A 22396-nucleotide genomic window follows, 5' to 3' on the forward strand; every position below is an offset into this window, starting at 1 on the left:
AGATGGCAAAGATGACCAGGGAGAGCATGCATACAAAAAGTTAAAAAAAAAACATATATTTTTTGCAAGGAAGGAGTGTTGTTTCCCTGCATTGAGGCTTTTAAAAAGCTGAGGTGAAATCCCCTCCTCCCACAAATGCACACATCCATACAGAGGAGACCCCCGGCGCAGATTATCTGCAGAGCATTGTCATAGTAACAAAGGATGGTGCAATGGTGGAGATTTATAACTCGCCCGATAGCTATGGAGGTGTGAAGACAGGGGAGATGGGTGGGGGGGGGCTGAGGGAGAGAGAGGCTCACCTCCTCGTCCCTGAGCAACAAGCAGTGATTCACAGGCTCCAGCCTCCGGCGAGCCAAAAAAAAAACGAGCGGAGGTGAATGGTGGGCACCTAGCGGGCAGGGCCGCTCCCCCCCCAATCATTGCTTTTGAGGACTGCAATGCTGTGCATTATGGTGCCATTGGAACGTGCAGTCAGCAGAATTTTTAATGCGAAGTGGGCAAAAAATACGACGCTTCCTGCCCATACGGGGAATTGATTTCCTGCTTTGGTCTGTGCAGGGACCCATCATCAACGTTTATCTCTTTCTAATGGGTGTGTACAAGACTGTCCACATTAGACGGACCTCCTGGATGTGCATGCCGGTAACTGGGAGGTTTATGTGGGTTATGTAAGTTCACGTAATCGAGCGTCGTGTCCTCAAAGAACACCAGTACCGTGGAAAGCTTTTGACATTTACAATCCGTCTGCTCACTCGCCCAACATCACGCCAATAAGAGCCATCTAGTGCGGCAAATGATCCACTTGGCGTTTTTGCCGTCTTTAAGTCGCACGTCTGTGGAAAAAAACAAAGGAAAACACACATTTCCACCCACCATCTGTCTTCAAGGGTATAATAAATCTCTATCAAACTGCACTTAAAGGCAATGAGAGAAAAGGCAAACAAACGTAAACGAGAGGAAATACACCCTCTTGAGCTTTAACGCTATGAATGCTTTAAAGAGTTTTCCACCGTGCTGATAATCTGTGGTCTCTGACATTTGTTTGGGTGTTTGGATTCCCATTTATTCAAAGCAAATAAGGGAAGTATCTGCGCAGTGGAGGGCTTCATCAAATACACTGACATTTGCGAAAATAGTTTATAACACCTCTCGCCTGTGTTAGTCCCTCAACCTGCCATTTGTCCGTCCGCTGGCTTACGTGGGCGGAGAGAAAAGGTCCATCTCTCATTCGGAGAGACGAAGGAGGAATGTGAGGCCTGATTGCCCAGCAGGGACTAATGTGTCACTGTTGATTGATGAGTCATGAAATGGGGAAGAGGAAAAAAGAGAGAGAGAGAGCACAGCATCATGGGGGTTTCTGTGCTGCTCTTTCATCATCTCTCTGATCCGCTGACATCCTTCCATCCACCGTTATCTCCCTTCACCCACTGCAGCTGTCTTTCCTTCCATTTCCTGTGCATGTCTACAAGCAGTTGCTGCAAAACCAAGCACGATTTACCTTTGCATTCATTGCAGCGCCTGCCAGGCCTTACAGACAGGTAAAAAAAAAGAAGTAGAATGAGACTCTGCATCCACGGCGAGACAAATGGGCTTCATTTTTCTACAGCTGACTAATGACATGAGCTGCCGGGCTATTGAGAGTTTCAGAAATTCGACAGTCAAACCCGTGTTTTTCGCTGACAAAACGCTGTACAGCAGCAGGTGTATGCGTCCCTGTAGTAGACGCTGTAACATTTACACCTTTTTTAAAGAGAACAGGGGAGAGGAAATTAGCGTCTGTGCTACGGCAAGACATCGGGGCCCAAAATGAATTATGTCAGCGCATCAGCGAGGGCAGGAGAAGATAGGCAGGGGAAAATGAGCACATTAGAGCAGCGTAATTAGACAAATGAAAGAACAATGTATCACGACACACAGGCCTGATTGAAGTAATAAATCATGCACGTGCGCTTATAGGCAGTATATCTCAGGACAAAATGTCTGTGTCTTGTGTGCGTAACCTATGAAACGCTGTCAATGTCTCATAACCTGACATTCTGACCTGTGGGTGGCTTTTCCTCTGTTTGTATTAATTGGACCAAAAAGGATAAAAAAAAGATCATTGTAGCTTTCTCAGACAAAGAGGATGAAAGCTAAAATCATAGAGTTCGGTATTTTGGCTGTTTCCATCTTGGTTTGTACAAGTATTTGTACATTTTGTTTACGGTGATGACATCAGAGGGGCTCAGCTTTTCGTAGATACAAGTAGGAAAGGAAAATAGGTTGGGAACCACTGCTCTAAAGCATCCCCTGCTTCATGGTCTATTTGACTCTAAATGGGACCATCATTTACTAAATGCACATCATGCTGTATTGAAGAAGACTTGAAACTAGCGATTGAGACCATAAACTCATGTTTACAATGTTTACTGAGGTAATAAATCAAGTGAGAAGTAAGCTCATTTTCTCAGACTTTTTATACAATCTGACATCTATTGACATCTAAACCAGAGGACCCCCCCCCCCCCCCACCCAACGTTCAGCACACTGTAGCATAAAAACACATGCTCACATTTTCACACCAGCTGACTCGCGCACATGCTCATACATGGTGAGAAAGCCGGTGGGGGGGGAGAGGGGTGAGGGGGCAAGCTGCTGCGCACGGCCGCCTTAATGAGTGTGTATCTTTGTGCGCTGGTCCCTCAGGGATTGGCTCCCATCTTCACGTGGGCGAGCGGGTGTGAATCTACATACTGACAGTGGGGGAATGGAAACAGAGGTGGGGAGGTGGAGGGTCGGAGGAGGGCTGAATCTCCACTAATTAAGACTGTACCCGGCTCGTTCTGCCTCAAATCCATAATTGGATGCATGACCGTTCACGTTTGAGACCGACACCGAGCGTATGTGTGTGTGTACGTACATGCACAAGAGGTGTTTGCACAGAGAAGAGGAGGTTCTTGATAGATGGAAGGAGAAGTGAGAGTAAAAGAGAGCACGAGAGAGGAAAAGATGTATGTGTATGATAAGCAAAGCTGACATCAGGACCCCAATTAGAGGCGAGTGTGCCTCGGTGCTATACTGGTGGAGCGAGTCGGAGTGAGAAAGCATCGAGGAGAGTATATCGGGAGAGTAAAGTGTGAATATGTCAGACATGTATGTGACATATAAATGATGCAGTGTGGGTGGCACATTGACATGTTTAAAAAAAAAGAGAGTGTGATGTAAACAGACTCATCATTCAACGTGGAGATAATCTGAAGGACAAGAAATGTGTGGGAATTCAGTGGGAGGAAGAAATACAAACCGATACGCACAGCAGGGTGTAAGTCCATGAAGCTTTGATGGTGCCCTGGTATCTGGTCGTTAACTATTCACTAAATTAACTCCTATTTTATTTATTTGTAATGTCACATATAGACTATCATAGGGCTGTCACAATACCAGATTTTCACTACGTGATTTTTGTGGCCTAAATAATATTATTATTGCGATATCTACAGAAAAAGGCCATCACTGAAATTCATTTTTTACTTTGTTTATCGTGCGTTTTGTCTCTTTTTTGGCGAATTAATTATGCTCAAAATATGCATGTAGGGAGGTGCAGAGAGAGTCTGTAACCTTACAGGCTGTTCTGTTCTCATACAGTGTTCGTAGCTATACCTACGAAGAATAATGCACTGTAATTCATATATATCCCGCAAAAACATTTTGTATGTAATCCACGTAATCGTGAACCAGGAAGTATGAAGAGCGACGAACACCGCGTAGAGGAGGAGGTCGGAGTGGATGAGTGGGACAAAAAAAACCTGGACTTTAGCCCAGGTGTTCACATCCAGTGTGAAACCAGAAGTCAACGTTGATTTACTTGTCACGTAACCTTTAAGGTTACGTCACTTCCCTAGTTAGTTTAACCCAAACCACAATCTTATCCTAAACCTAACTATGTAGTTTTGTTGCCTAAACCTAACCAAGTTGTTTCCTGTGAAGACGGAAGTTTATTTTGAAAAGACTGCATGTATGTATTAAGCGAAAAATTTACATGTGTTGCTGGACATTCGTAGGAAAACGCATTATATATAGTGTATATTAACATTAACATTATATCAATATTTAATTTTCTAAATATCACAGTTATCGTCAATACCGCTATATAGTGACAATCATCAATCAATCAATCAATCATCCATAGGAGAAGTCCATCGTCAGAAAATGTATCGTCAGCAATTGTTTTAGTCATTAATAAAGCAGAAATACCAATTAATCTTCATCTAGTCCCACATTGATTTGATGCTTTATTGGTTGGATAAAATAAAACATTTAAACGTGTTTTCTTTGACTCTGAGAAACTGATGGGCATTTTTCACTTTTTGAAAGAAAAGAATTATTGATTGATAGAAAAAGAATATATAAATCAATAATAGAAATAATCATTAGTTGCATCAAAATATAACTTTGGTTGTTCATATCTCACAAACATCCATGTCCAGAGGCTAGACAGGGCTGGCGGGTATTATTCAAAAATGTTGAGTGCTGGTACTTTTCCACAAAAAGCCTTTTGTTCGTTTAACAAAAGAAGCCAAACAAATGTTGTGGAATAACAAACAGCTGTACGAGAGCTTTGCCGAAATAAAACACAGTTTAAAATAGCAAAAGTATTTATATCTAAAGTGTCTGATCAAAAAACAAAGTATGGATTCAATAGCAGCTTTTAGGACTTGACATCTTTTGATACGTATAGCACTACCGACACATTTAATGGAGGTTTGATACGCAGCACTAGTGCGGGGCAAATCAAAAAGAAAAAGAAGTTGACACACGGCACTAGTCTGATTTCTAATTTGGCTCACTAATTACTGGCTTTGTTGTGATGTTGGAGCCATTAGGCTCTTTATCAGAAGGGTCTTTGTAAAACACACAGTAGCCGGCACATGGTAGTTAAATGTGCAAAAGGGAGAAGTGCAGTGAGCAGACTTTTGTTCTATTATTAATCTGCATGAAGCACCAGAAGGGCAGATCCTGCTATGAGACACTGTATCTTAAACTGGCTTTCATATTTGTTTCCTGTGTTTGTGCGTTTCTCTGCTGACTGGCATCCTTCATAAGCAGGATAAGACCGACCATAAAAGGCATTTAGTAATGCTGGTTCAATTAAAATGCCCCGTATGCATTATCATCATCCATACCGTTGTCTTCTAGCTCAGTGCCATTCCTTCTATCACAGTCATATCTGTCTGTCTGTGGCCATCAAAGCGAGTCACTGCGTTTACGCGAGCCCGGCTAAACTGCCTTGTGTTTTATTGACAGCCCATTAAGCCCCCGCCCGTGATGATGCTGCTGTATCACTTTATGGCCTTGTGTACACTAGCGCAATGAAGAAATGCTGCTCATTAACAAAAGCCAGCGAGGGGGAGTGGAACGGTTTTGGTCTGCGTGTGTTTGGGAGTGTGGGTGTGTGTCAAGAAGCGAGACAAAGAGAGAGTGTGACAACACGGAGAAAGAGACAGAGATACAAATTGAGACGGAGTCACACACGTCGAGAGGAAGACAGAGAGTGAAAGACGGGGACTCAATGCGAGACGACAATGCGACTTGGCCGCCATTCATCTGACCAATTTCCCTCGACACTTCTGAGCACTTAACCCCACGGAGGAGATAAATGGCGCGTGTGCTCACACACACACAAAAACCTTTTAGTTACTTCAATTAATAAGCCCTAAAGCAAGCTATGGACAGTCTGACACAGAAAATAGTCCAATTACTTGTATCACACAGTGCGTTTAGAGCTCTGGAGGCCTGCGAGTCTGGAGGGAAAATACCAAAATTCAATCATTTTCAGTTTTATCCTCCATTCACAGCTGCTTTGTTTCCATTTTTGGTGCTTCTGTGTGACAGTGATTTTCAATCAGAAGCCACAACAAAAGCTGGGTGGTACACGTTGAATAAAAGCATTCACACGCAGGTGCGCGGTTTTAGCAGTATTGACATTGACCGACTGACACTGAAAATGTATGTTAATGTCAAATTGACTTCGGCTCGTACCAAGCCAGACAGCCAGGTTGGTGGATAAAAGGCACGCCAGCACAATCGCTGGCATGCTCACAACCTAAATTACACACAGATATATGAAATTTAGTAAGCAGATGCAACGTGGAGACGTACAAAAAAGCATCTTGGAGGTACACCTCCACACCAAGCTGATGGTTGGCCGTCGGACAGTTTGGGGCCGTCGGTGAGCGTCTGTCGGCCTAGTTTTTTCTGTGTCCCGCACCATCGGCTCTAGTCTGCCTGTGTCAGGGTTTTTTCGGCCGATTCAGTGTGTTGAATCAGCGGCGGAGCTCTTCGGTGAGAGAGATCACCCTGACTGGCTGTTCAGCTTAAGCGAATCAGTGCACGAGAAGAGAAACAGATGTGAGGAAAGCAAGCAAACGAGTAAAGTCAAGAGGAAAAAAAAAACAGAAGGCTGTTCTCATTTTTCATCTTCATCTCACCTGATCATTCCAATACACAGATATTTTCACATCCACATCTGGAGTGAGGCTAAGTGGTGAGTGAGAGTTGAAAATGGTCGTCAAACGCCGCTTTATTTCATGTACGACAGCTTGTATATCCACCGTCCTTCTGCCTTCTGGTTTCCTTTCTTGAATGACAAATACAGACTACCGCAACATGCTGGTGTGGAGAGTTATTTCCTCTCACGTAGGCGCAGAACGTATGCGGCAGTTGGCCGTCGGCTGTAGTCTTTGCGGTGTGTTCGAGTGCAACACTTTGGCCAAGACAAAGGCGACGTGAGGTGACGCAACTGGTGGCTTTTGTCGCCGCAACTGGTGGCTTTCGTCGCCGCTAGTTCTTTGATGTCTGCATGGTGTGTCCCCAGTTTAAACCCAACAGGAAGTCAGGCATTTTGAAAGGAAGATGATATTTTAGGGCAATCTTTGCCGTTTCCAGCCTCTGTTCTTTAAAAAACTCAGAATGCAACTCGCCTTAACATGGGAATACGCTAAAAGCCGAAAATAAACTAGGCATGTTTGTCAACCAACAAGACACAGCAGACAGAAACAGAAGGGAGTGAGTAAAAAAACCCGGGCTGAGAGAGTAACCAAGTGGAAAAAAAGAGGGAGAATATTCAGCCTCCCTGACCAGAAACAGCAACTAAACCTCTCTCTCATGTGTTTACCCTTCTTATCAGAGCTCCTTCATCTCCCCTTTTAACTCGCCCTCCTCTCTGCCTCCTTTCCATTTCAAGACAGCCATGATGTTCTGACTTTCAATGCTATTTATTCTCCCTTTCCGCTTCCCTTTCAGCCGCTTCCTCAAATGTTATTTCAACTTTCTCTGCGGCTCCTTTCCATATCATAATTATCCCTCTATCTTGCCTTCGTTGCAATCTCCTCTTTGCCTCCAACCTCTATTTACATGAATAAATAAATATGTGTGTCAATAAAAGAGCTCTCTGTGAGCCGGGACAGCCTGTAAGGCAGAAGCCTATTTTTTTTTTTTTTTTTTGTCATCAGCATCGAGCAGATTCATGGGAAAGGTTTGTTTTGTTTTGCAATACTTCAACATATGGGCACATAAATCAGAAAGTGCCGCCGTATAACTCGACACCTGTTCCCTCCATCTTACTCATCTCCATCTGCTCTCATCAGTTACAATACCGCTGAGACAATAAGCATGCACAAGGAGGGATCAGCCTCCGCTCACCTCTCTGCACCAGCATGGTGACCTCGCTGCCTTTGGGACACTTGCTGAGCAGGTCGACCACCTGGTTGTGGGACATGCTCTGCACGTTTCTCTTGTTCACCTCCACGATGATGTCGCCCTCCTTGAGGCCGCGGCAGCGCGGGTAGTCCACGATCTGCTTCACTCTCTGCCCTCCGCCCCCGGGACTGTCGGCGATGGTGAAGCCGAAGCCCTTGTCTCCTTTCTCCATGTGTACAGTGATGAGCTCTGGTTGCGTGGCGATGGACGAGGCCAGGGAGGCCACGTCGCTGGGGTAGCCGTGCTGGGACGAGGTATCGGAGGCCGCCTCTGCCGAGGGGCTGTGGGATCGGGGGAGGCCGTTGAGGGGCGCCCCTCCGTTGATCGAGACGTTGTTGTGGTTCTGACTGCCGTGGCTGGACGGCGAGTCGTAGCTGTTGGACCCCTCCTGGCCGTTGACAATGATGGGCTCTTTGTTGTCGATAATGGCCACTGAGGTAACCAGGCTAGTGTTGGGGTCATCGGGATCGAAGGGCAGCGGGTAGCCGCGGCACAGCTCCAAGTTGACCATGGAGCCGATTGGGATGGACTGGAAGATCTTCACGACTTGGGCGTGGGTGTAGCCGAGCACACACGTGTCGTTGACGCTCACGATCACGTCGCCTGAGAGGTCGAGGAGACGGAGAATTTTTATTTAAATAATTTGTCAAAGCTCTTACATTTTAGCTTCCTTACTTATACATTTATATATATATATATATATATACTTATAAATTTAGTACACCAACCTGTCTCCATTTTGCCATCGAGGGCAGCCGGTCCATCCAGGACTAGACTCTTGATTTGCAAGAATTCGTCCGGTTCGTCGCCTCCCACAACGGTGAAGCCGAACCCCCGACGACTCTTTTTCAGCTTGGTATTGATGAAGGTCCCGTTCAGCTCGGATCGGTTCCGAGTAAAGAAAGGCTTCCCACCTGAACACAACACAGACAATTGCATTTAGTTCTTTCAGATACACCTATGTAATAGAACAGCCTTTAACAGTCGAAATTGTGAAATGTACCTTTAAGGCATACTGTGTTGCTTACGAGAGATACGAGAGAAGCAATGTCATTGAGTTAGTTGAGCGGTGCACCGACTACGGATGGATGCCTTGTTATAAATTCTCCTGTTCCTTTTTGCTTCTCAACTCAAGTGCGACGGTTAGGTTACGTGTGGCCTCGGTTTTGTTCCTGTATGATAAAATAGTAGCCGTAAAACAGGACTTGGTGTGGTTGATGTGTACGTTGGCAAAAAACGACGAGCATTGTGGAAATCCCAGTAAAAGTGTGGTTGTTTTTGACTATCGTCTTCTTCTACGCTCTCCAAGCTACCTCGACCATCAAACACGGACCCAAACTGTTACAAACCCAAAGCAGCTTTGGGTTCTGTTTTTATGTAACCAAAGCTGCTGAAACTGTCCTCCATCTGGTGATATACTGCAAGGGTTCTCCTCAAATAACATCATCACTTATCATTAATCTAAACACACAACTAAACGTTACCCTTAGTTATCAGTGCAACCACGTAACACGAGCGTAATGGATATTGACTACGGTTTCACCCAGCGGGTGTGTTCTGTTTTCCGATGACACAACATGAATCAGAACAGGCTGATTATAACAAAATAGATTAATTAGGTTAAAAGGGAATCGGAAAGACAAGTGAGGTTGCATTTGGTAGAAAATGGGGGTAATCCCCAGAGTGTAATCCCAATCAATCCAAACCACCTTCCTAGTGCCACGTCCTCTAGGTATCAGCCATCTCTGACCTCAAAAGACGCCCTTGATTCTGGGATTGAAGGTGCTGCTAGTTATGAATATATATTAGGGCTGTCAATTGATTAAAATATTTAATTGTGATTAATCGCATGATTGTCCGTAGTTAATCGTGATTAATCGCAAATTAATCGTACCTTAAAAGGGAGATTTCTTGTGTATTTAATATTCTTATCAACAGCTGTCAGTGTGCTGACTTGACTATGACTTGCCCCAAACTGCATGTGATTATCATAAAGTGGGCATGTCTGTAAAGGGGAGACTCGTGGGTACCCATAGAAACCATTTTCATTCACATATCTATGGGTCAGAGGTCAAGGGACCCCTTTGAAAATGCCCAACATTTAGCGTAAGTTTGGAGCATTATTTAACCTCCTTCGCGACAAACTACTATGACGTGGTTGGTACCGATGGATCCTTTAGGTTTTCTTAGTTTCATGTAATGCCAGTATCTTTACTCTAGTTATAAAACTGAGTCCGCTACAACCTAAAAACCGCAAGTTGCTTTAATGCCTTCAAGAAATTGATGTCGTTAAACCGAATTTGCATTCACACTTTATTATCACGTTAACTTTGACAGCTCTACTGTATATATTATACTGTGTGCAGTGTCTTTTTTATTTTAATTGTGGTCTTGAATTGAAAGATATAACAGATTTTTGAGCAATGAAATCAAATGTCAGTGACATCCTTAACGCGTGAAGGTCACGTGATACGAGGGAGGGATCTGCCTCGGTAAACGGCTCTCGCCAACGAGACATCTCTCATCATTCAAAGCTGGTTGTGAGGTTTTAATTAGCACGGAGATATCCACGGGACACATTTCACAGTGGTCTTAAGTCATGAGAACAATCTAAACCCAATTACTCGGTCATCCTCGTTCTACTCGCTTTCTCTACCTCATTATCTGGCATTAAAGGATAAAATGAGGAAAGATATGAGATGGAATCAGTCTAAATCAAAAGCTCGAGTGAGGCATTCATCCGCTCCGCCTTCGCTGTCGAGAACGCGGGGAACAACAGTTGAACGCAGGGACAGGCTGAGCTCAAACCGTTTATTAATAGACATGTGAGCCTACAGAAGAAAAAAAAGAAAAAGACATCACACAAATGACTTCACAAATGAATACGGAGATGTTGGCAGAGGTGAGGGAAGGAATGAAAGTGTGTACATTACAGAGAGGGGGATCACAGAGGAATGTGTGCTTAGTGACCAGCAGCATCACATTAGGTTATGATAGTGCTGCAGTTTATGCATTCAATAAAAAATGCATGACCTTTGGAGACGCTTAGTGTCCTTGTGTTTGTGTTATTTTGCAGCGTGTATGTCCGTGTGTGCAATGCCTTTTTTTTTGCATTTTTGCTTTTATTTGACAGGAAATGGAGGAGAGCGAGAGAGAGGGGTATGACATGCAACAAAGGTCCCAAGGCTGGAATCAAACCCGGGACGTTTTGGTTACATGGCATGCGCTGTAACCACTCGGCTACCATGGCGCTCCTTGAACAGCATTTTTCAGAAGAGGAGAGATGCAACAAAACCGTGAACATAGATGGCGGCTTTATCCACAAAGGGACCCCAGAGATGTAAGAGCAGAACAGGAAGCAGGAGGAAATATGAAAGCAGGGAGGTGGATAAAGAGATTTTCTCTGGAGGAATGTCAAGGTCAAAGACGGAGAGACAGAGGGTGAGATTGAAAGACAGAAAGATGGACAGAACCGAACAATTGAACCAAAGCAGAGAGAGCAGAGAGAGAATGCGAGCTGTAACATAAAGGGATTGATGAGGGGAAAAAAGGAAAAAAGACGTCCCACAGAGCAGCGAGGGAGAGTAAGAGGGAGAGACGGGGTGAGGCAGTTAATTCTCTGCCATTGCTGTGCTGCTAATTAGACAAGCTGCTAGTGGGAGGCTGGTATAAAAGGAGCTGGCAACCAGGAGAAGGAAGCACACAGCAACGGCTAGACACTGTGTCTGTAGGTGTTTGTTTCGCTAAATGGTGGGTGAAATCGGGCAATTATTTGATCTAGGAAATGGAGCAACATAACAGAGGTTCCACCAGAAGCAACATGTGGCCACAGTGAGCACAGAGTACTGTATATTAAATAAAACTGAGTTTGTCGGTTAAGAAAATACCTTGAGAGCTCTCTTGCAGTCTACTGTACATATCGTATGAGCAGAATTATATTTTTCCTATTAAGAATATGTGATGAAATGTATACAGAGAACAGCGTTACAGTGTCAATTCATAACTGCTGCTCCATCACAGAAACTCAAACACGGCCCGAGGCTCCGTCGCAGGAAAACAAACTACACCGTAGCAGCTGAATTTAATAATAAGTCGCTCTGGGTGACGCAGACTAGAAACAGAAAAGTAATGAGCAGTCCCGCTTTTATGAAGTTTCACACTTTAGTTTTATAGAGAGCTGCAAGAATGAGTCCTAAAATCTGGAAATGAGTTGGAATTTTAGCACTTCTGGTTTCGTCGTCTCGAAGTCAAAGGGTTTTTTTGAATGGGTTTTTAGTTAGATGCCTGAAATAAGGTCTGTGGTTGACACAAGCTTCAGAGATTTTAATGTTTTGTTCTACGACTTTTCATTGCCCTATCCAGATTTCTTTTCATGCCAGAGGGGCAAATTATTCAGGTTTCTTTCCTGAAAATTAAGTAAAATCAAAAGTAGGCCTATTTAACATAAAAATGTTGTTGCAGTATACTTATTATTTTGTTAGTTTCATTGTTTAAAAGTCACCAGAATTCAGGAAACAAATTAAACTAAATTTCCCACAAACCCCCCGCTTTGGTTTTGAAATCCTATTTTTCAGGTCTCTACGTTGGCAAGTAGGATCCCACTCTTGAATTTTGAAGCTTTTAAGTGTCTTAAAAAAGGCAGGTGCTGACAAGTGGCTAAATGAGACTAAACGTCACCACGTCGAATACTAGTCCGCCTTTAGCTTACTGTAGTAGCGGTGATTTGAAGTCATGCAACCGTGGTGTAGTTCGTTTAAAGCCTAACGTTAGCTTTTGACTTCTGGCGGTTGTATTCACGCTTCAAAAATCATAAAAGTAGTGTTCATTTGTTGAGATTATCTTGCTAAACAAAACGTGTAAGTATAATAAACCTTTGTTTGCCACAGAGCTTATTTTCTGCAGTAATCCAAAATCCAATGGAAAAATGCCATTGGCTTTTTGTCGAGGGATCCAGTGCGATGCCAACTTCCCGGTTGGCTTACAAAAATACATCATCCCTGCACCACCCGATAGAGACGGGAACTTACGTTTTTGTCCCATGGCGTTGGGCACTGGAGGTCCAGTCTGAGGGTCCCTGTAGGTCTCCTGGTGGTGGGAAGCGTAGCTGGCCAGCGGGGCCCCTGCCAAGGCCGAGTCCTCGATCCATTCTGCAAATGCAAGAGGAACATGTTCTCTAGATGGGGTCTAGACAGGTGCACAGCTGCCCTACTTGTGGAAGGAAACTGGGGCTAAGGGCTCCGGGACATTGCGGCCCACTGTGCTGTGTGTTTGGGAAAGAGATCTTTTGCTTTCTATGACACCAGAAGAACTTGTGAAGGAATAGTTGTGAAACTTCTCTGTGGAAATGATTCAGTTCCTGGTCTGGTGTCTGCTTGATATGAATTTATGTGGTTAAACCAACTTTGACTACCAAGCAAGGTTATAGTTTTGAATAATTCATTTTTATTTTAGACTTTTCGATTTTCATTTTAGTTTGGTTTCAGTTTACTGGTTTTAGTTTCAGTTTTTCAGAATGATTTTATTTTATTTTTCATATGTTTAGTTTTACAGTAGTTTGTTTTTGTTAATGTCTCAGAAGAATGTAGCTACATAAACATACATTAGAGAACTGTGTGGGAATGGCCATTATGTTTAATGTGTAATCTTTGTGCTACTTTAGTGTCCAATGTGAAGCAATTGCAGCATAGCGCCATCTCCTCGAAGGTGAAGTGCGTTCAATTTCTGTAGTTCAATGTCACGAGAGTTGACGGAAAGTCGCTCTTTTTTTTGGTAGTGATATTTTACAGCTAAAACTGAAATTAATTTAAGTTATTACGTATTTTTTTCAATCAAGAAACAGTTTAGTTTTAGTTTTTCTTAAAGGATATCATTTTTATTAAGTTTCTGCTTATTTTTGTTTTGTTTTCGTTTTAGTTTACTATAATAACCCTGCTATAAGATATGTTAAACACTACATTACAGTTTCAGCTAACCTCAGGTTAAACAAGTCGCACAAAATTCATGAAGCTTTTAACACTATTTCACATCTCCCTATTCAATAAAAATGTGTGTGTGAAAACAGAACAACCCATTTCCTCATAATGGCTAGCGTCTCTGATTAATCACCTTGTTACGGCATCACGGCCCCGATCAGACTACACCCTTCATTAATATTCTTAACAGTGAGACAGAATCAATGCAGAAGTGAAAAAAAAAAAAAATCGGGAAAAACCCGGCTTGATGGTATTGAGTTTTGTTTTGTTTTGAAGAGAGATTGAGCTTTCAGACGGGGGAGGAAAAAAAAAAAAAATCAGCAGGTAATCGAGTGGAATCGAATGATTTCTGCTGACTGAGCAGAAGGTGGAGCGCGATAGGAGAGTTCCTATGTGGGCCGGCCTGCATTTTACAATTAATCTCTCTGCAGGGCGTCCTGTGAATGCATAAGGTTTAAGACCGGAAGCGGGAGGAACCTAAGGTTATCAATTAGATGCGTTTTGGCAGCTGTGCGAGCTAAATCATCAGCGTTATTACCGGTGGTAGCACTTAGCACTAATTAGAAAAGAGGCTCTCTTTAGCAGGCAGATCATTTTCAGCTGAAGACAAACTTACCTTTCTTTCACTCAAGAACAATAAGCTCTCAGGTTATTACCGCAAAACAAGTGTCCGAACACAGAAAAACTGAAATTAACTTCAAAAAAAGGCTGCGTGGTGCAGCCGCAAATAATAGGTATGCCTTTATGGAAGGGCACTTAGCAAATCATAAGTCAGCAGCAGGCAACAACAAGTAATACTGGAGCAGTAGTTGCTCTAAAGACACAATCTCACACACACACATACAGAGACAGACATAGATATAGAGAGACAGACAACTCAGTCACACACATGAATAGAAGGAAAGGAAATGACGCCCTTGGTGGGGGCTTGTGAACGAACCTCGGATGTAGCGCTCACCTTCGGGTGGCTGCTGGCTTTGGGGCTGAGGCTGCTGAGGCTGCTGCTCCAGCTGCCTGCGCCTCTTAGCCTCCAGCACTGGATTCTCATACTGGGTCTTCCTGTTGATATGACTTTGGGATGGGCGGAAGGAAGGAAGGAAGGAAGGAAGGAAGGAGGGACGAGTTGGATGGAAGGTTTGAGGAATAGGAAATGAAGGACGGGGAGGAGGAATGAATAATAGGAGCAGAATAGAAAACAGGATGTAGGACAAGAAGTAAATATCAGCGGGGAAGTGGAGCGCAGCGGGGAGGGAGAACAGACACAGAGGAGAGGATAAGGTAATAGAGGAGAGAGAGATAGGGTCAAGAGAGAAAGGGGGGGACACATGGCGATAAGCTTTGATTAATACACAGTACGCAATCCATACTCACACAGGAAACCCTCTCTGACACAATCACGCCCACAGATCACATCAAATAATAGCCATTTTGATGATGGCTTAATTCACAGAAGGCAACCTGAGAAATGACACCTGAGTGCACCACGTTGGTACAGCAAATGAAGGCGAATAAGGTATATTAGAAGAAGAAATTGCAGAGACAAAGAAGGGGGAAAACATTGAAATGCCATAGCCTAGAGCCCCCCAGGTGCTGCTTTGAACAACATAAAAAAAACGCATGAAACGTATTCATATTAATGCTGAGGCCTAGGGGCTTCACACAAGATGAGATGCACACATCTGCATACACACATTCGCTGCATGTTTTCCCAAATGATAACGACACAAACAAAATGGCCTACATTTTTTCCAGTACACAAACGACCGAAATAGCTGCAGTGAAAATGTGGCGGTGACGTCTTACGGGCAAGAACTGTACACACGATGGAGCTGCTCCTCTTTACAGTAAGAGGAGTCAAGAGTTTCTTTTGTTTTGGGGTGAAATCATTTCTACTCAGGTGCAAGAAGGTCTTCTTCTTCTTTCTGCGTGTGCAGCGTCAGCCTGTCCATTTGCATAGGAGTATGTCACTTACTCAACATAGTAGACCCCGTACACTGGATCGTCGATTTTCTCCCATCCTGGTGGAAGTTCTAAAGAAAACACAAGAGGGAAAAAGAAAAGTGAGTAAATGAGGAAAACTCAAAGCTGTGAAGTTGCTGTGGGGCCGTGTGTTGAGTCATTAGAGGCAAGGCCCCAGCAGAGACCTTTTGCCTCTCCATTGTGTCTGCCTGTCAGTCAATCTCCAGGGCTAGAGTGACTCAACAGCTTCACAGGCTGTCTGGCTGCACCCTCCCTTCCCACCCTCTTCCTTGTCCCCTCACACTGCTGACATTTCCACACATCAGATAAGAACAGAGCAAGACCCCCCTGGGTACAGATGGATGGGTGGATGGATTGAGGGATGGAGAGATGAAAGGAGGTGGGAGAAAGGAGTGGTGATGGGGGGTCAGAGAGAGGACGGGGAGAAAAAAAAGCAAGGAAGGAAAGACAGGTAAGAGTGAGAAGGAGGGGGGACTGGAGGGAGGAGAGGAAGTACTGGAAGAATAATCCAGGCTTTGAAACCATTTGCACAAAAACACACAATAAAACGCTTGATTTGAAAAGTCTGACCATGTGCAGGGGAAAGTGTGAAAACGATTGGATGATATTTTTTTTTAAGGGACGACTGTAGCTCAGTTGGTAAAGCGGGTTGTCCTTTAACCACGAGGTTGGCGGTTTGATCCCCGGCTTCAAAAACAACCTCAGATTTCTCCGAAAAATCTGATGTGAAATATTTCGAGGGGAATATTATTTACAGATTGCGGTTTTGAATTTATTCACACTTTACATCACCACTCAGTTCAATGCAATTAACAAATGTTTATATATGGAATTATTTATAATTTTTTTTCTCTGTAATTTCACTTGAAGCGGTTGTGTTTATTTTGCACTAAACTTCTGATGTAAATGAGAAAATACTCAGTACTTTGTCAAGTATTTCATTCACACAGGAGTATACAAAAACAGACTTTACTATGTGGTTATTTTATATAGACTATTAATTGAACTACCAGACAACATGCTATCTTGATAGATGGCGTTATCGAGATATATAATGACCTGTACTGTGATAGAAGATTTTGACAACAAATCGCCCAGCCCTGCCATAGATTATAACAAAGAAGCACATTTCTACTTATTTTGTTGCCTATACTGGTGAAAAGATACTTGTCCTTGGATAAAACACAACGGTAGAGTGGCTGTGGTCTCTCTGTGTACGTCCTTACATGAGTCAACCTTTGTGGACGAAGACCGCCCCTTGACTTGACTGAAAACCGGCTTCATTTGAGAGGATAGCATTGAGGATAGCGATGCTAGCACACACGTGCAGACACTTTTAAATTCATCGTAATCAACGCTGATTGGGAAAAGATATGAATATAACTGGGCCTACTTCAGCGGCGTGTAATTGCCCGATGGTTACTGTATTTCTTCAGTGTTTGCTGTTATCTCCAACAGAGCCGTCTGATTACAGCAGCACTGATTATTGGCTGGCCTCCACACAGATAATGTCAGAGGTTTCTAATTGGCTACAAACACAGATTGTCCAATAATCCTCTCCCGTGATGTATCAGTTTTACATATCATTACCCTCGGCCAATTAAGCCCTCGCCCCGTGTGCAAGTAGATGGTAATTACAATCATCCAACTTGGAGAGCCTCCCTCTGCTTTCTAATGAGGAGGGCCCTTGGTTGGAGTGGAGTCAGCAGCAGATGCAAAAAGAAAAGCCAGATGGGAATGTTTAAATTGTATGTACATGACACACCGCTGCACATTACAGTTTGTCAGACCAGGTAAGCCGTGAGCAACCACGGACAAATCTGCAATCACTTGTCAATTTGATGCTTGCAAACGACTCGAGTTACTGTAATTCCATATATTCTACGCCCGCTAAAAGCAGCTTAACACAAAAAAAGCAAATGCAGCGAAAAGGGAAAGCAAGGTTACAGCGGTAGTGTTGTTGTACAGGGTGAACCCACAAAGCGGGCACGCTGAATTATCATTCAGATTTTTGAACTGGAACGTTAAATGGAATGCCGTCCCGCATCGCCTCGCGTTAAATTTTAATCACCCACTTGATTTCACACCGCACTGGTTCCGCCCCTGGAGGAGCACCTGTGTGTGTGTGTGTGTGTGTGTGTGTGTGTGAGAGAGAGGGAGTGGAGACATTTGGTGCTGCAACAATCTTATGGTATACATTTCAGTGGAAACACAAATGAGAAAGACAGAGAAAGAAATGTGTCACTCATTAAGCCGTGTTTTCTTCTCACACCGTGTCTCTCTTCCCACAGAACATATTGTGATGTCAGAGGGGAGTCAAGCATGATGAATTACATGTTTAACTATTTGCATCTCATTCTCTAGATACTGTGCTGCGATTGATTTCTCTTGAGTAAGCATGTACTACAGAGGCACTTTGTGTGAGTGTGTGTGTGTGTGTGCCATAGATATACAGTAGGAGTAGAACAGACACTGGACTGTTTGCCGTAGTCATTTGACTAGTTCGAAAGAGAATGGCGATTGTTGTTAGTTGTTATGGAACGCAATCGATCTTTCAGAGGCTGTAACGGGCTCAGTTTTAAAGCTAGAGTGAAGACACTGGTGTCATATGAAACTAGAATACCGAGACAACACAGTTTGCAGAGAAAGAGGTTAAATAACGCTCCAAACTTATGCTAAATTTTGGCGAAGAAAAACCGGCATGGCCATTTTCAGTGGGGTCCCTTGACCTCTGACATCAAGATATGTGAATGAAAATGTGTTCTACGGGTACACACGAGTCTCCCCTTTACACACATGCCATGTTATGATTTGAGCATATTTTTTTATGCTAAATGCAGTACCTGTGAGGGTTTCTGGACAATATTTGTCATTATTTTTTTGTTGTTAGTTGATTTCAAATAATAAATATATACATATGTTTGCATAAAGCAGCATATTTGCCCACTCCCATGTTGATAAGAGCATTAAATACTTGTCAAATCTCCCTTTAAGGTACATTTTGAACAGATAAAAAATGTGAGAGTAATCACGATTAACTATGGACAATCATGCGATTAAATATTTTAATCGATTGACAGCCCTACTTTCAATATTTTTAACTTAAAGATATATTCACTAAAACTGTAAAAGAAAAGTAAATGATAGGTATACAACAGTGGGATCACGTTTTTTTTAAGACAGCCGTCAGAAATGGTGACCTCATGTGTTGCTGGCTCTCCGCGGTCACAGATTTCGGTTCAACACCGGGAGCGGAGGTATTCACAGAGCCGAATCAGCGGCTGAATAGAGACACATATCCGATGGCTGTGTACGTGACAGCTGTTGTAGCATGCGACTTGCTGCAAGTCGGTTTATAAATATGGAAGTTCTTACGGAAGTAGCTCGCTACCGTCTTTACAACAGTGCACATAAAAACGTCCGCCGCTCTGACCATCCTGCTGCGTTGATTTAAATGGGAATGTCCGTTCTACTCCTATTTTATCTCTATAGTGTGTGCTGTGCGTTGATAAAATCCTCGAGTGTGCTCCTCCTCAGAGAACTCAAGTTAATTACCTTCCTGTGCCCACCTGTATTGGATTGTGCTGATCGATAATTATTGAACATCCAGTCGAGGGCTGTCTTATGGACTCGTCTGGTCTGACGGTTCTAACATGGCAGCTGTTTAAGGTGCCTCACAATGAGAGCCGCAAACAAGACTGAAGCCCTGCAGATGTCCAGGAGGAGGTTTTGCAAGTGATGTTCTGTCCTGTTTGTATTGTTGGAAAATAAGAGCTAGAAAGAGGCTAAAAGTATAGTGACCCTTTTCACGTGACATTTAGTAATTTGACTCACTGTTAATATAAAACATATTGATTAATGCAGCTTTGGCAGATGATGAAAAGATATACTGGATTCTGATACTTAAATAAGCTTCCTGAATAACTCCCTAGGGCGAATGAAAACATTTCAAATCCCATTTTACAAAACTGAGACTGGTTACAAGCTAAAAGAACCTCCATTCTCTCTTGTCAATACCAATATGCAGTACATTCGGCGTTATTCCAAATTCAACAAAAAGACAAGAGAATAATGTGAAATATGTTTGTTTATCATGTTTGTCCCTGTCTGTTAATGTACTATTATCATTAATCAGATATCTCCTCTAATGGAGTGACATCATTCATTACCCGTTCATAACAGTGCAGGGCACCATCTCCAGACACCATTTATCCTGCACAAGTGGCCGCGCTGCTGTGTCTGATAGGCTAGTTAGCGCGCTGATGTGCACCAGGAAAAAAAAGGCCTGTTGCCGTCTGGCTCAGACAGACACCCATTAGGAAATCATCATTAGAACAATCTTCCTCGGATCAGCCCTCGTCTCTTACGTATGGAATGACGGTGTGAGCGTGTCTGGTTTTTCTGGTGGCGTGTGGGCAGGAAGTTGACAGTTGTGTTATAAAGGCCGGCTTTCCGATCACACACAGTGTCTGCGTCTCCATTCGACTGTCAAGCAAACCTTAAGCAAACTCTTGAAATGTCGCAAAAAAGGAAATGTGAATTAGGTGTGTTTCCATCAACTGCAGTTGGGAAAAAAATAAACTTGGCTACAGTGTAGTTTCGTTAGAAGTTGGCGGTATAGGCTTCGCTTTATGCATGGCTGTAATCCACCAGTAGAAGTAGAGGTTGCGAACCGGTGTTATGTTGAAGTCTGTCCCCCCGTCAAATAGTGTTTCCCTCCTGTTAAAGTGATAGCGCCCTCCTTGGTAGTTAGAGTTAGAGATAAGGGTTGGTAGGACTTCAGGAATTTGTTTTAATTTGAGCAAGTTTTAATTGTTCTTTTATGTCAGCTAGTATTGGCCATGTTTCATGTTGTCCAGAGACGAAGACAAGCATTCGCACGTTATGGGATATATCTGGGAAGACGTCGACAACAGAAAAAGCTGGTCAGTCGCGTGAGTTAAAGGGATAGTTCAGGTGTTTTGAAGTGGGGTTGTATGAGGTTCTAATCCATAGTCGGTGTATTACCTACAGTAGATGACGGTCGGCACGCCCCCAGTTTGGAGAAATATAAAGGAGCACCGACACTGGAGCAAAGCAATACAGTGCTATGGACGGGGACGGCAGAAAAACATATTTTAGCCACATAAAAGAAAGGCCCCCCCCCAAAAAAACAATATCTGTTTAAGTGTACGCTACATTTAGAATATTTTCCGACGTCGAACTGAACTGAAAGTGAAACGTATCTATACTGTTTTTGTCATCTGAGCCTGCTGGCTTTGGAGAGAGTGAAGATAAGTTTCACTTTCAGTTCAGTTCCCTGTCGAAAAGGAGAAGGAAAGGGCTGTCTGACGGCAAGATAAAGCGGTAAAAATATTCTCAATATAGCGTACACTTAAAAGGATATCGATTTTTTTTAGGTGAGCCTTTCTTTTAGGTGGCTAAAATACATTTTTCTGCCGTCCCCAACACTGTATTGCTTTGCTCCAGTGTCGGTGCTCTTGTCTGTTTCTCGATGCTGGGGACACGCTGACCGTCGTCTACTTTAAGTAATACACCTACTATGGATAAGCACCTCATACAACCCCACTTCAAAACTGCCAAACTATCCCTTTAAATGTTCGCTACGTCAGAACCTATTTGGCATTTCCATAACCCATTTAGCCCATCAACTCTTTTTCGACAATGGCGAAAACCACCTCATGCGAGCGTAAAACCTTTTTTTTTTTTGGCACAATTGAGGAAGATTGATCGAATTTTGCCGTTTCCATACAGCTTTTCTAATGCGATACCTCAAAATAGAAACACAGCTAGAGTGTTAAAAATCAAAGCTACATGCTGAGAGTAGGCTCTATGATAAAGGTCAAATCTCTGTCAGCGTGACATAATGTGTCGTTTCTAGATGATTAGAGTCATTGTCATCTCTCACCAACTGTTAAATGACTCTGGATGAGCCACTGGTGGTGGTGTTTGTTTTGCATGTCATTATGTAGATGTGCACTATTAACTGTTGTTGTGACTCTATTATCTTCATTTACTCATTTTTTTCTAAATTCAGCTGAAACTTTTTGAATTGAAACAATGAATCAGATGTTTGCAAACCAAAGGTGACACTGATAAAACATGACAGAAGATCCTACCTAAGTCATTGTCCAGCTCCTCTGTGTGGACCCCTTCTGCTCAGCGGGACGGACGGCACAGCAGCACAGGATCGTTGTTAAATGGAAAAAGAAGAGGGGAGAGAAGGTGCACATCTGTGAGTCAGCCAGCTAGATTGAAAGTTAATCAAAACCAGAGCCTCCTGTGACAAAAATCACGACTGGATCTCTGTGTGCGGTTTGAAGCAGCAGAGCTGAGGTAGAATTTGAACCTAGATAATAACAAAACAGCTGGTAATGACATGAAAACTTCAATTTGTGAGTAGGGAAATAAATGATTGTAGGAATCCCATTACCTCATGTGAAAAAAAATGAAACGTATTTCTCGCTGTGTTTGTATTTGTAATTAAAAATCAGTGTTAATCATCTATGAGCAGGCACGACGCCTCAGTGGAGGTCAGTGAGGGCGTTATTTATTTGAGCTGCATGATGCGAATGATGCAGTTAATTCCAGGAAGCCGTGGGGCATCTTGCTCTGACAAACAGCTGAAAAGAAGGAGCAGAGCAGAGCAGAGCAGTGCAACCCCAATGACTTCTCACCAGTTTCCGTGACCCAACACTGACACC

General features: G+C 43.2%; 1 protein-coding gene across 1 annotated transcript in view; it reads right to left on the reverse strand.

The window, feature by feature from the left end:
• magi1b (membrane associated guanylate kinase, WW and PDZ domain containing 1b) overlaps positions 1 to 22396 on the reverse strand; it is a 173423-nt gene that overhangs the window by 32628 nt on the left and 118399 nt on the right. The window contains 6 exon segments of the mRNA XM_037786085.1: positions 7684 to 8343; positions 8469 to 8654; positions 12768 to 12887; positions 14653 to 14783; positions 15685 to 15742; positions 21812 to 21847. Coding sequence (XP_037642013.1) covers positions 7684 to 8343; positions 8469 to 8654; positions 12768 to 12887; positions 14653 to 14783; positions 15685 to 15742; positions 21812 to 21847 — 1191 coding nt within the window.

This window comes from Sebastes umbrosus, chromosome 1 (assembly GCF_015220745.1).
Source record: "Sebastes umbrosus isolate fSebUmb1 chromosome 1, fSebUmb1.pri, whole genome shotgun sequence".
NCBI lineage: Eukaryota > Metazoa > Chordata > Actinopteri > Perciformes > Sebastidae > Sebastes > Sebastes umbrosus.